Source organism: Nannospalax galili, unplaced genomic scaffold, assembly GCF_000622305.1.
Source record: "Nannospalax galili isolate Female #2095 unplaced genomic scaffold, S.galili_v1.0 scaffold660, whole genome shotgun sequence".
Classification (NCBI taxonomy): Eukaryota; Metazoa; Chordata; class Mammalia; order Rodentia; family Spalacidae; genus Nannospalax; species Nannospalax galili.
Window position 1 is genome coordinate 1,532,336 of NW_008349073.1, and position 13,050 is coordinate 1,545,385.

The 13,050-nt window shown below is 40.6% G+C and overlaps 1 protein-coding gene across 1 annotated transcript in view; it reads left to right on the forward strand.

Moving 5' to 3' along the window:
- Tnpo3 (transportin 3) overlaps window positions 1-13,050 on the forward strand; it is an 83,185-nt gene that overhangs the window by 37,282 nt on the left and 32,853 nt on the right. The window contains exons 6-9 of the mRNA XM_008846370.3: window positions 2,544-2,719; window positions 3,411-3,549; window positions 8,486-8,632; window positions 11,545-11,652. Of these exons, the coding sequence (XP_008844592.1) occupies window positions 2,544-2,719; window positions 3,411-3,549; window positions 8,486-8,632; window positions 11,545-11,652 (570 nt within the window). The remainder of the gene's footprint in view (window positions 1-2,543; window positions 2,720-3,410; window positions 3,550-8,485; window positions 8,633-11,544; window positions 11,653-13,050) is intronic.

Consider the following 13,050-nt stretch of genomic DNA (forward strand, 5'->3'; position numbering starts at 1 on the left):
TTCACTCTACTAACCCTATTTAAGTAGCTCTTTGCCTTGTAGAACAACTCTAAATGTCTCTTCCTCCTCCCTTCCCCCTCCACCTTTTTCTTCTTTTTAAGTGGAGGAAGGGTTTTTTTTATATAGTTTTTATTTACTGTTTTTATTTAGGTGTATGAGTCATTGTCTGCATGTGTGAAGTGCACCCAAGTCCTGCAATGCCCAAGGCGGTCAAAAGAAGGCATCTGATTCCCTAGAACTAGAGTTACAGATGGTTGTTAGCTGCCGTGTGGGTGCTGGGAATTGAACCCTGGTCCTCTGTAAGAGTCAGTGCTCTTAACCACTGAGCCATCTCTCCAGCCCTAGAGAATGAAGAGCGATGCCTTCACTAAATTTACAGAAGCTCTTAACCGTAGTGGTAAATCAGGACCCTAGAGCTTACTTCTTTGGACTTTTTGTTGTGGTTGTTTTTGTTTTTGATTTTGAGACAGGGTTTCCCTGTAGTCTCAGCTGACCTGGAACTCACTATGTAGACCAGGCTGGCCTTGAACTCACAAAGCTCTACCTGCCTCTCTGGCTCCCAAGTGCTTGGATTAAAGGCATGCACCACCACACTCGGCTTTTTGTTGTGGTTTTTAACATAGAATCCTACTATGTAGCAGGCTAGCCCCCCACTGTCTAGGCTTAGGTTAGCCTCAAATTCCAGATCCTTCTGCTCTCACTTCTGGGCTTGTGCTACCATGCTGCCTCCTCCTTGGACCCTCTGACATGCTTTAAGTCATCAGTTATTCTTTAGATTTTTCCTCAGTTATGATTCTTAGATTTCCCTTTTAACATGCTTTTTGGCTTGATTAACTAATTTTTTTAACTTCCTTAGGTAATTTCCAAAGAAAATATACACAAAGTCAATTTGGAGTTTTTTGCATGCCCAAGAAATGCTTTTATGTTGTTACTGTTTTAAGATAGAATTTGGCCTTGAACCCACTATGTAATCACAGAAGAACTTGAACTCTTGCCTCCACCACCCATGTGAAGGGGTTGTGTGCCACTACAACTTCTTTTAAAATTGCATTTTTAAAAACTTACGTATTGGGGAGGTCAGAGGACAATTTGCAAGGATTTGTTTTCTCCACCATGTGGGTCCCAGGGATCAAACTCAGGTCGCCAGGCTTGGTGACAATTGCCTTTAGCCACTGGGTCATTTTTCCTTTTTTTTTTTCCTTTTTTAACAGTATGGTCGTCCTTTGTAGGCTGGCCTGCAACTCACTGTATCCCAGGCTGGCCTCAAACTTGTAACAGTCAACAGCCTCATACTTCCAGGTGCTTGAATTATAGATTGCACCATGGTACCTAGCAAGAAATAATGCTGTTTTCATTCTTGATTGATGAGTTGTCTAGGTACAGAGTTTTACATGCATTATTATTTTCCTTCAGGATTTTGAAAGCTTGTTTTTCATTATTAGCATGCATCATTGTAAATGAGAAATTGGGAGAATTTGCTCCTCCCTAGGTCACCTCCCTTCTTTTCCAAAGAAGCTTTAAGAGCCTCTGTTTAGTTATGAGATTTCACTTTGATATGTAAGGGCCTTTTGGAGTTACTGGGCCCTGTCATTTTAGATAGTACTTAAGTATTACAAGAGAGTGGAAAAGATTTTTAGATTAAACTAGAGAAGAAACTTGACATTCTGGGAAGGAGTGGTATCAACAGAGACATGAAGATAATAAGATCATGTAACTCTACCAGACATGGTTGCTCATGCCTGTGATCCCAGTGCTCTGGAGTCTGAGGCAGGCAGATTGCTGTGACTTCCAGGAATGTTTGAGCTATAGAGTAAGACTATGCCATTTAAAAAAAGAAAAAGAGCCGGGCGTGGTGGTGCATGCCTTTAATCCCAGCACTTGGGAGGCAGAGGCGGGTGGATCTTTGTGAGTTCAAGGCCAGCCTGATCTACATAATGAGTTCCAGGACAGCTGGGGCTATAAGGAGACCCTATCTCAAAAAAGACAAAAAAAAAAAAAGAAAAGAAAGGAAGAAAAGAAAAAGGAAAAAAAAAAAGTGACTGCATAAGGACTTCAAGGTTGAAGGTTCATTTTCTTGGTCTGTTGGGAACTAAAAGCAGGTAGATCAAAAGAGTGGTGGTTCGCACCTTTAATCCCAGCACTCGGGAGGCAGAGGCAGGTGAATCTCTGAGTTCAAGGATAGCCTGGTCTACATAGTGAGTTCCAGCCTAGCTGGGCCTACAGGGAGACTCCCCCCACCCCCCAAAAAAGAGTGTCTTGTGGAAGTCCACATCTACTGGGCTGTTGACACATTTAGAGTATGTTCTCAGCCAGGCATGGGAATATATACCTGCTTGGTGGTACGTTCCTGTAATCCTAGCACATGGGAGGTAGAGGCAGGAGGAGCAGGAGTTAAGGCTAGCCTTCACTACATAGTGAGTTTGCGTCCAGCCTGGGCTACATGAGAACCTTCTCATAAAATAAACAAAAACCATTTTCAGAAGAAGGCTATAGTTGGACTGTGATGATCATAATGTTTGGTTCTGTGTTCTTCTGTCTTCCAGCAACAGGATAAGACCTCATCCAACCTTCATGAAGCTGCTTCAGACTGTGTGTGCTCAGCTCTTTATGCTATTGAGAATGTGGAGACTAACTTGCCATTAGCCATGCAGCTTTTTCAGGGAGTCCTGACGTTGGAGACTGCTTATCACATGGCTGTGGCACGGGAAGATTTGGACAAGTAAGTAATTATTAAGACTGGAGCCTGGGTTATCTACAGTTTAATGTCCTTTTAAGTCACTTTTAAAAAATAACTTATCCATTGTTTTTGCTTCTTCAACCATAAATATAAAAGGTGCATGCTATGGCTGCTTTATTAGGGTCCTGACTCTAGAGTGACAGATTGGACCCAGGAGAAAGGAGAGAGGATTGCTGCCAGTTCTAGATTGTTCTGATTTCTTACACTTAAAATGAGAAGACTTTAAGAATAAGGAATAACCTTTAAAATACCTAGTTTAGGGTCTGGAGAGGTGGCTCAGTGGTTAAGAACGAGACTTTGTTTCCCAGTACCCACGTTAGGTGGCTCACAACTGCCTATAACCCCAGCTCCAGGGGATTCAGTGTTTTTTTCTGGACTCCTTGGGTATCTGTACTCACACATGCACAGACCCATACACATATATATAATTTTTTGAAAACCCTTAAAAATAATTTTTAAAAATATTATTTAATTTGGAGTTTTTATTCAGTGTTAGTAATAAGACTTACAAGTCACGTGTTTATCTGTAGAGAAGTAAACAATCCAAGTTTACTATAGAGATGTGATGCAGCATGATGAGTATTCACTGAATGTCCCTCAGGCGAGAAGCCTGGTGTTTATTTGACTTGTGGTGTGGATTCCTGACTTGGTGCTCTCATTCCTCCTCCTACAGAGTTCTGAATTACTGCCGTATCTTCACTGAACTATGTGAAACTTTCCTTGAAAAAATTGTTTGTACTCCAGGCCAAGGTCTAGGAGACCTTCGAACTTTGGAACTGCTGCTTATCTGTGCAGGGCATCCTCAATATGAGGTAGTATCTACACTGTGCTAAGGCTGTTATCCTCCAAGTTGTATATAGCATATTGCATTGCCTTTTATGTGTATGAGTGTATTGCCTACATGTGTGTAAGTGCACCTGTGTCGTGCAGTGCCCACAGAGGTCAGAAAAGGGTGTTGAATTCCCTGGAAGTGGAGTTACAAAATGTTTGTTAGCTGCCATGCGGGTGCTGGGAATCCAGCCCCAGTCCTCTGTAAATTTATTTTATTATTTCTGAGTGTGAGTATATGTTGTTGGTGTGGAAGTCAAAGGACAACTTAGTGGAACTGACTCTCTCCTTTCACTTTTAATTGGCTTCCAGAGACTGAACTCAGGTACCTAGGCCTGAGCAAGCAACTTTACCCAGTGAACCATCTCACTGGCCCTGTGTTGGAATATTTTTAGAAATTGTGTTTGGGTTTCTGTTTTGAATTCTCTTGTAGTTTTTTACGTGGTTATTTGAGTTGACTATTACAGTCAACTCAAAGAATCTGTTAGGAAATAAAACAAAAACAAGGCCACACTGTGTTAGTCAGCTTTCCATTAGTGAAACTAATTACTAGATATAATTAACTTAAAGAAAGGAAAGATTTTTCTTTTCAAGCTCACAGTTTTAGATATTTTCATTCATGATCCATTGGACTTAGCCCCATGAAGAGTGCAGGGGAGAAGAAGCCTATTTTACTCAAATTGGCTGGGTATATAAGAGAGAAGAAAAGGAGAGGTTAGGGATCCGATATTCCTAGAATACTCCCAGTGATGTAACATCTTTATACTAACCAGCCTCCTAAAGTTTCTGCCACCAGTGAAACCACAGGCTGGGCACAGTCGACAACACATGAACCTTCAGGCATTCATGATCTGAATTCTAGGACATAACAATTCATGACTGCCTCCAAGAGTCTTCATGTCTTAAATTTTTAAAATGAGGGATACCAAGAAGAAAAAGATTTCAGACTTAAGAATTTCCTTCTTTTAAAAAATCTTTAACAGTAGATATGGTGGCATGGATCTGAGACCCTGTCACATGGAGGCTGAGACAAAGGATCATGAGTTTGAGACCAGCATGGGTTATATTGTGAGTTCCAGGCTAGCCTGGGCTACATACTGAGCCACTATATTTATAAAAGCAATAATCTTTCATACACCTTAGTCTTCCTTACCCGTTCCCCCTTTGTGGTGCTGGTGATCAATCAGGGCCTTTCACGTGTTAGACAAGTGCTGTATCATCAAGATATATATATATATCCCTAGCCCTTAGGTTTGTTTGGTTTTTAGACCAGGTATGTTGCTGAGTCTGGCAGACAGGCTTCAGACTCCTGATTCAGGATCCTGTCTCTACCTCCCAAGGACTGAGTGAGATAACAGGCATGTGCCATTATACTCAGCTCTAAATTTCCTAAATTTTAGAAGTTTCTTCATTTATTTGGACATTTTACATCCTATTTATAATTTAAGAAGTGCTCTTGGACTGGGCATAGTTTTAAACAGCTGTATTCTTTATACTGGATATTTGATGGGAAAAGAACAGCAAGGCTCCTCTTCCTATGCTTACTCTTAGACAAAGTAGTCTTGTAATTCTCTATCCTTTTTCTTTTTAAAAATTTTTTTATTGATTTGTGTGTGTGTGTTTGTGTGTGTGTGTGTGTATTTCATATATAAAATCATCTTTATACCCCCTTCCCCTTTGGCACCTTCCCATAGCCCCCGCCCCCACTGGAGTTCATACATTCTGTCATTTATATTAAGTCCTCTTATGTAAAGTTAGCATCCCAAGATGTCCCTCAGTGCAAGTTCATCCACCAGGGTTTAGTCAGCCTATCTAGAGTCCCTCCTTCAAGAAGAACAGTTCTCCTCACCCAGCAGTAATCAGCTGCCAATAATTCTTTGACTAAGACTGGAGCTTGCTGTACATTTCCACAGTTCTGTGCTGGGTTTTTGTCTGCTTATGTTTGCATGGGTCTTGTGCATACTGACACCATTGCTGTAGGTTTGTATGAGAAGGGTCCCAGGCGTCTGTGGGACTATTTCCGTGTGGTCATGCACCTCCTCCCTGGCTCTTATAATCTTTCTGCCCCCTCTTCTGCAATAATGGTCCCTGAGCCCTGGGAGGGTGGACCTCAATATAGAAGTCTTGTCCGAGGACTCTCACTCTGCCAACTCTTGTTCTCTGCTTTTTGATTTGTGACCTTTTGTCTTGTTGGCCCTCTGTTGCATGAGGGAGCTTTATTGATGGGAATTGAAAGATACATTAGTATTCTCTTCATCCCTTTTCTATGTTCCATGAGTCTTAGATGTAGAGGTTGCATCCTACATGTGCCACTTAGGCTTGGGTAATTCACAGAGAATCTCTGTGTGTGACCAGTGGTGTAACTAATAATTTCTGTCTGTTGAAAAAGAAGCTACTTCAATGGGTGGTAACTGGGATACTTGTCTATAAATTTAAGGATTCATATTTTTCACATAGTAAGAAATTACATTAGTCTAGGGATATGAGAGCCTTGGGGTTTGCTCTAAGATCTATGATCTCTCCAGCTATGAGTATTTGGCTAGGTTTATAGTACCAGACATGAATTTTCTCCCATCGAATGGGCTTTAAGTCCAATTAGGTAACTGTTGGTTACCCCCAAGATAAAAGTGCCTCTACTGTACCAATGTCGTTTGCTATGCTGGTCATTGATGTAGTTTTTAGGCCTTGAAGCTAGAGTTGGATCATTGATTGATGTTCTCCCTTATCAGCTTGTATAGTGTTCTCCAAAGCTATGAGAGGTCGCCTTCAGGGGAGGTGGCTTCCAGCTCAGTTCCAGCTCTGTTGCTCCAAATCCTGAGTCCAAAGTATGTTCTGTCTTCAGCAATAGGGTCTTACCGTCAAGTTCTGGGAGACAATCAAGGACTGTGGCAATAGCCTGTGTAATTTTGGGAGTCTCTTGGATACCCTGGCCAACAACTCAAAGGAAGGTTTCTCCTGTCTAGCACTGTTTCTTGTTATGTAGCTTCAGCTATACTCATGGACTCAGTTGGTTTTTGGACTAATACAATTCCCTCTGGTTTTTTATACTAGCTAGGCAGTATTTATCTCTCCTCTTTTTCTCCCTGTTTTATCCTCCCTCCCTGTCCTTCCCATTTAAAGTATCCCCGTTTTCCCCATTTCTCCCTTTATACTTTTTGTATGCTATGGTCTCACCTCTTTTGAGCCCCATCCTCCCCTTTATTCCCATAGTTTTTTGTATAGCCCTCCTTCTCCTTCTCCCCTTTAACTACTCCCTTTTTACACATTTCTCTCTTAGACGCCTGTCTCCTATTCTCCTCTCTCAGGTTCCTTCTTTCCCTTTACCTACCTGGTTTCCTTCCATTTTCCTGGTTCCTGCAGTCAATCAGGATATGCACTCACTTATAAGGATTTGGTGCTAGGATCCACAAATGAGGAAGAACATATATCTTTTGTTTTTCTAAGTCTATGTTACTTCACTTAGTATAACAGTCTCTAGATCCATCCATTTACCTGCAAATTTCATTATTTCATCTTTCTTTCTTTACTGCTGAGTAGAGCTCCATTGTGCAAATATGCCACATTTTCGCTAGCCACTCGTCAGTTGATGGGCACTTAGGTTGCTTCCATCTCTTAGCTATTGAGAAAAGAGCAGCAATTTGGGGAAGCTCACCACCTTGCCGAGGCCAGATCCAGGTACTCTCAAGCAGTCTGCTGAGGTCTCAGGCCCTACACCAGGCTGAGGCCAGATCCAAGTACTCTCAGACAGTCTGCTGTGTTCTCAGCCCCTGCACCAGGCAGAGGCCAGATCCAGGTGTTCTCAGGCTGTGTTCTTTCTTTTTGTTTAAAAAAAAAATTATTTTCATTTTATGAGTGTGTTCCCTGCGTATGTGTAGGTGCACCTGTATCATGCAGTGCCACAGAATCAAAAGAAGGCATTGGAGTCCCCTAGAACTGGAGTTACAGACAGTTGTTAGCTGCCATGTGGGTGCTGGGAATCGAACCCGGGTCCTCTGTAAGAGCAGCAAGTGCTCTTAACCACTGAGACATCTCTCCAGCCCCTCGCTACCCTTTTTTCTTTTACCAAATAACAGCTAATGTTTATTTGTCTTACATAATCTCCTGAGAATATCTAGAGTTGGGTAAAACCCAAAACATTTTTGGAAGATATGTAACACTACACAATAGCAGTCACTCTTACAAGTAGTGCTCTTTTTCTGCCATCATTAGTATTCACGAAAATAGTCCATTGAGGACTGGACATGGTGGTTCATGACTATAATCCCAGCACTTGGAAGGCGGAGGCATTGTCACCCTCACAGTGAGTTTCAAGGCAGACTTGGCTTTACAAAGCACTGTCTCAAAAAAAAAAAAAAAAAAAGGTGGCGGGGCATGAGATAAAAAATAAGTTCACCTTTAATCCCAGCAGTCAGGAGGCAGAGGCAGGTGGATCTCTGAGGTCAAGGCCAGCCTGGTCTGCATAGTGAGTGCTAGGACAGCTGGGGTTACAGGGAGACCCTGTCTCAAAAAAGACCCCCCCCCAAAAAAAAATAAAAAAAAAAAAAAAGAAGTCATGTTAAGGGAATTATAGATGGCTTTCCTGATAAGAAATCTGATACCAGCATAATGAAATATTCCAGAATTAGACTTATACTTCTTTGTAAGATTTAGAATCTCAAAGTATTTTGAGAAAAGTTACCCCAGGTGCAAATAGAGAATGTAACCAGTCATCCAAGTGGACTTTAGAGTATAACATGACAAGATATTTAGGAGGAAAATACAGTAATCTGTAATATTATAGAAAAGGCAGCTTCTTAACTAGCTGTACACACATTATGGAATAATGCATCTTCTTCCCTGTGTAGTGCTAATAATAATTAAACTGTCTCCTTACTGTTCTATTTCTATACAAGTAAACCATCCCTCTTCTTATCCTGACAGGTAGTAGAAATTTCCTTTAACTTTTGGTACCGACTAGGAGAACATTTGTATAAAACCAACGATGAGGTCATCCATGGAATCTTCAAAGCATACATTCAGAGGCTGCTTCATGCCTTGGCTCGACACTGCCAGTTAGAACCAGACCATGTAAGTTCCTTCTCTACTTCTTTAAATCTTTCCCTCCAACTTTCAGTCCTAATTTGAAAAGATAGTGAATAGAGCTAAGAAAATGCTCCATTAGGGCTGGAGAGGTGGCTCAGCGGTTAAGAGCACTGACTGCTCTTGCAGAGGACCTGGGTTTGATTCCCAGCACCCACATCATGGCTACAAACCATCCTTAACTCCAGTTCCAGGGGAATCCGACACCCTCTTCTGACCTCTGCAGTATTGCACGACATGGGTGCATTTCACATACATGCAGGCAATACACTCATACACATAAAATGAAAATAATAAATAAAAATAACTAAAAAAAAAGAAGAAGAAAATCTTCCATTCTTTTCACTGTAGCTTACAGTAAAGAAGTCACTGCTAGTATGATAAAGACCCATGGGAAATTGCTCCTACTGAGCCAGTGATCATTCTAGGAATTTACCATAAATGATCCTGTAGAAGAGAAAAATAGCTATTCTTCTATGCAAAGCATAATATATGAAAGTAGAAGAAGATAGACCTCTCTACAGTATAAGAAGGCATAAATTGTGACATAGCAACTTGATGAACCACTATGCAGCCATAAAAGTAACAGCTTCTGAAATAGTAACTGATATGCTGAGTGAAAAATCAGAATGTGGAGGCTAGGTGTGGTATTGCACACCCTTGATCCCAACACTTGGGAGGCAGAGGCAGGCATATCTCTGTGGCTCTATGTAGGCCAACCTGGTCTACATAGTGAGTTCAAGGCCAGCTGGGCCTATAGGGAGACCCTGTCTCCAAAAGACACCCCCCCCCAAAAAAAGAAAATATAGAAATGATTTGCTTAGAAGAAAATGTATTAGACACATGAAATAGGTCATTGGAGAACTCTTCAACTGCCATTCTTGGCTGAAGTCTCTTTAAATTAAATTTCATTTATTTTATCCTTTTGGTTTGTCATCCAGTGGCTTTAATCTTGGGCCTGGAGTAAATTTAATTGCTTATAATTAAATCTGATGCATTAGGTAGATAGGTAGTTTGAGTTTTAATGTTAGTAATATGTTTGAGTCATGGCATTTTGAATTCCTGTAGAACCTTAGTGACAATTTAGTGTAATGATTTTAAAGCTTTTTTAAAAAACAGGAGTATGGCCAGGCATGGTGGAGCATGCCTTTAATCCCAACACTTGGGAACAGAGGCAGGTGAAGCTCTGTGAGTTCAAGATCAGCCTGGTCTACAAAGCGAGTTCCAGGCCAGCTGGGGCTACAGGGAGATCCTGTCTCAAAAAGATAAAAAAAAAAAAAAACCAGGAGTCCTAGTTTTTAAAAAATATTTTATGGGGCTGGAGAGATGGCTCAGCGGTTAAGAGCACTGACTACTCTTGTGGAGGACCCAGGTTCGATTCCCAGCACCCACATGGAGACTACAAACTGTCCTTAACTCCAGTTCCAGGGAAATCCAAAGCCCTCTTCTGACCTTCACAGCATTGCATGACATGGGTGCACTCACATACATGCAGGCAATACACTCATACACATAAAATAAAATTATTATGTATATATATATATTTAGAAGAAGCATTTCATTACAGCTTTAACATAATAACAATATGCATAGCAAAGATACATCTTTTTCAAAAGTCACTATAAAAATTTTGGGTTCACAGTTGAATTAATACAGTTATACAATATTGAACTCAGCATCAACTCTGTGAGACATAAAATTGAATGTGATTTTTTTTTTTTTTTCCCCCCCTGCTCTTTTTGAGACAGGGTCTCCTTGTAGCCCCAGCTGTCCTGGAACTCACTATGTAGAACAGGCTGGCCTTGAACTCACAAAGATCCGCCTGCCTCTGCCTCCCGAGTGCTGGGATTAAAGGCGTGTGCCACCACGCCTGGAGAATGAGATGTTTTTGTTATTTTTATTTTATGTGTATGAATGTATTGCCTGCATGTGTATAAGTGTACCCATGTTGTGCAGTGCCCTTGGAGACCAGAAGGCATTGGATTCCCTGGAACTGGAGTTACAGATGGTTGTAAGTCTTCATGTAGGTGCTAGGAATCGAACCCGGGTCTTCTCCAATAGCAGTCAAGATTCCTAATCGCTGAGTCATCTCTCCAGCCCCAGGAGTCCTAGTTTTAACTACATCTTAGTGAAAGATCCCACATGGGCTGCTCTGGTTAAAATGTTTATAATACTGACTTGATTCTCTTCTCTTGGCTAGTTCAGTGGCACCATCTCCCTTACAACAATATTTTCTTGCACTTGAAAGTGTATAGTACTTGATAATTTGAATCATTATTTCACCTGAGAAAGCCATCATTTCCTCATTATTCTTCCATCTTACTTTCTTCATCTTAAAACAAGGAGGCTCACCTAGATGAGCAGTTCTCAGTGATACTAAGGGCTTTTCCTGGGGATACATAGGCCAATATTTCATAGACACCTTTAACCATCTCAAAATTAATTGAAGTGTGCTGGGATAGGAAGAATTTAAAGCCTAAAATTTAATTTTCTTTACAAAGTTACTGTGATAATTGTTTTTTTTTGTCTTTTGTGTTTTTTTTAAGATCTTGAACAATAAACCTTTACAGGTTTCTTGATGATTAAAGAACTGACCTTACAAACCTATGCTTGTAACTTTTACTGCTTCCCAATCACTTTTCACCCTATGCTTTTCCAAAAATAAATACACATACTCACACCCACACAAACTGAAGAGCTTCTCATAGGAAAGCAGAGAACAGGTTGTGTTGATTAGACATGTAGTTCGGGAGACCCTCTATCAGGGTAAAATAGCCTTGTGATTTCAGCTTTGTTTCATTGTGACTTGGCTGTTTAATGTCTTTTTCATCTACTGATCTTAAAGGATCATTGAAAGGCTCAGTGACTTTAAAACAAATTTGTTCCATTTGAAATTTCAGGAGGGGGTTCCTGAAGAGACGGATGACTTTGGGGAATTTCGGATGAGGGTATCAGATCTGGTAAAGGACTTGATTTTCTTGATTGGATCTATGGAGTGTTTTGCTCAGGTAAGTCAATTTGGAGATTCTTGAGCCAATTTTATTACTCACATTAATTTTGCTAACTTCATTTCTATGTCTTCTCTAACTCTTCTAACTTTTTCCTCAAAATCTGTGTAGCCACAAACTATCATGGGATAGTAGATATGTAGGTGCCTAGCACATTGCCTGGCATATAGTAGGATGTTCATTTAGTGTCTGATCAGCTAGTTGTAGTATACAGATAATTCAATTACGGTTTACTCTATCCTTCTTGCTAATGAGAGCTGTTCTGCCTGTGCAGCTGGAATTAAAGGTCATAGATAAGTACTCGAGTCTCCAGGAAATTTAACAGGGATTTCTGACCTCACCAGGAAAAATGAGCAAGTCTCCTGCTTTAATCCCAGCAATTCTAGTTATATGGTATTTCTTTGGTCCAGTTATGGTCAGATTCCTTAGCAGTTTCATCTCAGTGGTGGCTGTGCTAGAGCAGAAGACTCATAGTCCTGTGGTTTTCCTACAATCAGTAAGTAACATCTTCCCTCATAAGTTTGCAACCATCATCATTCCACATCACTTAATTTTAGAGTAATTTCAGGTGTTTTTCATATTGCTGGATCGTACTTTAATAAACTCTAATATACTCTTTGGGATGCTGTGTCATACCAATACCAAACTGACCTAAAGTAAAAATTAGAAGAATAATTCAACTATTTTTGTTTATTTGGACATAATCTTACCTAGGAAATGTTAATGAAATATCAACTTTTCATTGCAAAGCATGTTTTTTGATTCAACTGTGAAAGAGTTGGAGGTTTCAGGAAGAGGATTTCCGTGAGCTCCCTAACCACAGGCCGGTGACCTATACATGGATTGCAACTCCTTTCTCCCTGGCTTTGTGTCTTTGACTTCAATTTTTACTTCAGTTGCAAACTTTATATTATCAGTGTTGCCAAAATGTGTTCACACTACATTGAGATATTCTTTGACTAGCAGGAAGGGAGGAAGGAAGAATTAAAATCATTAATTAAAATCAGGAAATGAAGCTGGGCATGGTGGCTCACATCTTTAATCCCAGCAGAGGCAAAGGCAGAGGCAGGCAGATCTCTGTGTCTACATAGTGAGTTCTAGGCCAGGGGCTACAGGGCGACCCTGTCTCAAAAACAAACAAAAAAATTGGGAAATGATTTAAGCATATATATACTACATTAAAAGTTCTGTGAAGTCACACAAGAGTTGTTTAATTTTGCTTTCCCTTGTAATGTCTCTTTTTTGACTGTAGAAATCTTGCTTGGACTAATTAATACATTGTCGAAGTCCACAGATGTATATAATATGGGAAATTATGGGCCAGAACATCACTTGAGTATTCTGCTGTCTGCCGAGAGAGAGAGAGAGAGAGAGAGAGAGAGAGAGAGAGAGAGAGAG